Source organism: Lactuca sativa, chromosome 5 (assembly GCF_002870075.4).
Source record: "Lactuca sativa cultivar Salinas chromosome 5, Lsat_Salinas_v11, whole genome shotgun sequence".
Lineage (NCBI taxonomy): Eukaryota > Viridiplantae > Streptophyta > Magnoliopsida > Asterales > Asteraceae > Lactuca > Lactuca sativa.
The window spans coordinates 347,700,479-347,705,043 of record NC_056627.2 but is presented as its reverse complement, the minus strand read 5'-3'; the positions used below and the strand labels follow the sequence as shown (position 1 = coordinate 347,705,043).

At 37.2% G+C, this 4,565-nt stretch overlaps 1 protein-coding gene across 1 annotated transcript; it reads left to right on the top strand.

Annotated features, from left to right (window-relative positions):
• Positions 1–424: 424 nt before the first annotated feature.
• LOC128126147 (uncharacterized) lies at positions 425–4,363 on the top strand. The gene is made up of 5 exons (XM_052763905.1): positions 425–613; positions 1,014–1,255; positions 2,141–2,358; positions 3,968–4,182; positions 4,319–4,363. Exons 1-5 carry the CDS (start codon positions 425–427, stop codon positions 4,361–4,363), a joined length of 909 nt encoding a protein of 302 aa, XP_052619865.1.
• Positions 4,364–4,565: the final 202 nt, after the last annotated feature.

Sequence of the window (4,565 nt, the reverse complement as noted above, 5' to 3'; positions counted from 1 at the left end):
ATCTTGTATTTATCCTGTTTCCTTAGTTATCTTGTTTTATTAGCTAGCGTATCCCTGAATTGTAGGGATCGTCTAAAATAGCAGTATATATTGTTTTGTATAGGTTTGTGAATGGTTACGCCTTTCACAAACCCTAATCGTCGCTTTGTGCACACGATAATCTCTTTGTGAGATTGTCTTTCTTAGTGAAAGTTTTTCTTCGTGAATCTCTCTTGTTCTTGTTTATAGTCATTGTTTGATATTTCGATTGATCTAAAGGCCTCTTCAATTGGTATCAGAGCATGTTTCTTTTATCAAACAAATGGCTTCTTCTTCATCAAACTCGTCAAATCATCCTTCTGCTAAAATCCCTCCTTTCGATGAAACTAATTTTGCTATGTGGAAAATAAAGGCTCTATATGCCTTGGAATCTGTTGATGAAGACATGCTGGACATCGTTGAAAAGGGTCCTTATGTTCCAATGTATCAGCCTCTTACAAACAATGTTCCTGATGGCACTATGAAGAAAACTCCAAAAGAAAACTGGACGGTAGACGACAAGAGAAAACATGGTTTGGATGTTCGTGCTCGTGCCGCTATTAGCTACTCATTGCCATACAACATCTTTGTGCTGGTTCAAAATTGCATCTCAGCAAAAGAGATGATGGATACGCTGACTGTATCTTTTGAAGGAACTGAAGAAGTCAAGGCTACTCAAATAAATGATCTTAACCGAAGGTATGAACATTTTTTTGCTAAGAAAGGTGAAACCTTGACTCAAACCTTTAACAGATTTAATACTCTTGTTAACGATCTTCGGAGACTAGACCAGTTGAAGCATAGAACTGTTCTAGTGCAAAAGTTTTTGGATTCCCTAGGTGCAAGTGGGGAGAATCATGTTGATGTGCTGAAAAACAGCAAGAAGATCAACTCTATGGACTTACAAAGTCTCTATGGAAATCTTCGATACTATGAAGAATCCAAGCTTCAACGAAAGGAACTGATGAAGGATTCTCAGCGTGAATCTTCTGTAGCTTTGTTCTCCAACAAAAAAGCTTGTGGCAGACTCAGACACTGAAAGTGACTCAGACACTGATTCATCTAAAACTGACACTGATGATATTGAAAAGGTTGTTGCTAGTGCAGCCTTGATTGTGAAGACCTTTGAAAAATCAGGTCGAAACTTCTCAAAGTTTCAAAAGAAGATTGGTGGAAAGTTCTCAAAAGGGTCAGGAGCTGATAAAAAGCATGTTGTTGATAAGAAAGAGAAGGCTCAGTGCTTTAACTGTGGGAGCACTGATCATTTTGCAAAAGAGTGCAAACAAAAGAAACAAGGCACAGATGAATACTGGAAGCAGAAGTACAACAAGCTGATTGAGAAGCTGAAAGCTGAAAATTTGGAACATAAAGTGCTTGTAGCTGAAGAAGAAAAATGGAAAACTGATGAAGAGTAATCAGATGATGAAGTCAAGTGTCTCATGGTCAAAATAGAGGACCCGGATATTCCCGATAAAGACAAGAGTACTTTTGACGCTGATATGTCTGATGCTGAAAATTCCAGAAAGCACAACATTGACTCTTCTTCAATGTACCAGGTTAAAAACTTTGTTTCCTATTCAAAGAATGAAAAAATCAAAATGTTTGAGTATTTGGGTGTCATTAATTCTAAGAAGAATCAAACCATAAGAAATTTGCAAAATCAAATTGATCTTCTTGAAACTGATATATCCATAAAAAATAGCATTATTGAGTCCACTCAGGAAAATCTTAGAATCACCAGTTTGTCAAATTCATCATTGTCTGCTGAAATTGACGATGTTAAAAATCTTTTGATTAAAGAACAAACTGTGCTCCACACTTGGGCAAAATCTCATAAGAATGCAAATTATATTATCTCAGCTCAAATTCCTCATTCTTGTGAAAAAATTCTTGGGGGTAATTTTGCCGAAGCTGAAAAAGTTTTTAAATCACAAGAAAAGGAATCTGAGGTCTATTCCATGAATGAGATGAAAAACAATTTCAAAAATAAGTTTGTCAGTAATTCTTTTATTAATCAAAGTTTAATTGATGAATATTGTACTATTAATTCTGATGGTATTACTGAGTGTAATGTTGAAATTACCGGAATTGATCCTACATCTTATCCTGCACATCTTGTTAGACCAACTCCTCTAACCGAGAATATTATTGCTTTTCCCATCTCTAATGGAGTGTTTCATGCTGTTCATGAACAACTCAAGCACTTCCCTGATTGCAATCCATCTGAGAATAAGTCAAAATCAGACACTGATAGTTCATCTCCTAACACTGATCAAATTCTTTCTGACACTGATCTCAGTCGTGACTCAGTGATTAACAAAAGGACTGAAAGCTCTATTGGTGAATCTTTCATATCAAAATGTGTTAAATCAAAAAATTTGCTCACCAAGAAGAACTTTGGAACTAGAATTTGTTACAGATGTGGTGATTCCTCTCACAAGATCAGTGAATGTTCTTTTGATAAATCATCCTCAAGAGCTGAAAATATTAAAGTTAGGAATGAAAAATGGACTCTTAAGTCAAACTCTTTAAACTGTCTTCCTAAGGAGTGTTATAATTTATTTTCAAATAACTTTGTGAATGACCCATCTTCGAATGGGTCAGTGTGTTCTAACTAGTTTCTCAGCACTGCAGGGTCAGGAGCATCTTTGGTACTTAGACAGTGGTTGCTCAAGGCATATGACAGGATCAAAGTCTCTCCTGGAAGATTATGTTAAGAAAACTGATCCTGCAGTTACCTATGGAGACAATGGAAAGGGGCTCACTAAGGGATATGGAAATATCAAATGCAACAACGTGGTTTTTCAAAACGTTTCATATGTTAAGGGTCTAAAACACAATCTTATTTCTATCAGTCAATTGTGTGATGCTGACTATGAAGTTCACTTTACAAAGAAGGAAGGAAGAGTTGTAAACACTGACAAGAACATCGTACTCTCAGCAAGTAGAAAAGATGATATATATGTTCTTGACATGTTCTCAAGTGACAAGGCACTGATGCAATGTTTCTTTACAAAGTCTCAGACGAATCTCAGCTGGATTTGGCACAAAAGGTTTTCTCATCTGAACTTCAAGAATCTATCTAAGATTTCCAATCAAGATCTAGTTAGAGGGCTCCCCAAATTCAGTGTTGTGAAAGACAAGATGTGTTCAGCGTGTGAACAAGGAAAACAAACCAAGTCCTCTTTCAAACCCAAGTCATGTTCCAGTATATCAGTCCCTCTTCATCTACTCCACATGGATCTGTTTGGACCTATTCCTGTTCATTCTCTAGGTGGAAATAAGTATACTCTAATGGTCATTGATGAGTTCACTCGATTTACTTGGGTAGTTTTCTTGAAGAAGAAAAGTCATGCTGCACAGGAAATTATCTCACTGATTCGTAAAAATGAGACACTAACAGGTCTTAAAGTCAAGCAACTGAGAAGTGATCATGGTACTGAGTTCCGAAACTCAACTCTTGAAGAATTTTGTGATCATAAAGGAATTGGACAAAACTTCTCAGCTCCTCGTACTCCTCAGCAAAATGGTGTTGCTGAACGAAGAAATAGAACACTGATTGAGGCAGGAAGAACCTTAATGATTCATGCTGGTCTTCCCATGTCTTTTTGGGATGAAGCTGTCAATACAGCATGTTTTACTCAGAATCGATCTCTAATTCACAGGATTCATAAGAAGACTCAATATGAAATGCTGAAAGATCGAAAACCATATGTATCCTTTTTTCATGTGTTCGGATGCATTTGTTATATTCTAAATCAGCGTGACCCAAGATCCAAGTTTGAACCTAAAGCTGATAAAGGCATTTTTGTTGGGTACTCATCTATTTCAAAGGCTTTTCGTGTTTTTCATGTGAACAGGCAATGTGTTGAAGAATCCATTCATGTGAAGTTTGATGAGGAATCATACACTGATGAAAAAGTCACTCATTCTCCTTCTATCTTTCAAGAGCTTCTCTCTTGTCCATTCGATGAAGCTCCTTCTGCTGAAGATAAGATTGATTCCTCTGATCCTATCATTCCAGTTCCATGTTCCTTGAATCAAGATATTGCAGCCACATCCGCAGATGATTCATTAGGTGCTAATGAAACTCTTGAAGCTGAAGATTCTCCTGAAACTGATAATGTGTCAGTATCTATTCCTCCGGAATCAGCATCAGTCATTGTACATCGGGATCATCCTGTTGATCGAATTATAGGGAATATTCATGATGGTGTCCGAACCAGATCTAGTGTACTTAATAACTTTTGCATGTATGTTAACTTTGTTTCAATGATCTTACCTGACAAGGTACACACAGCTCTTTAAGATGCTGATTGGATCAAGGCCATGCAAGAAGAACTGAATGAGTTTGAAAGGCACAAAGTTTGGACTCTTGTCCCAAGACCATCTGGAAAGACTATCACTGGAACTCGCTGGGTCTATCGTAACAAGGTTGATAAAGATGGAATCATTACTCGAAACAAGGCAAGGCTTGTGGCTCAAGGGTTTACTCAAATTGAATCCATCGACTATGGGGAAACTTTTGCCCCAGTTGCTCGCATTGA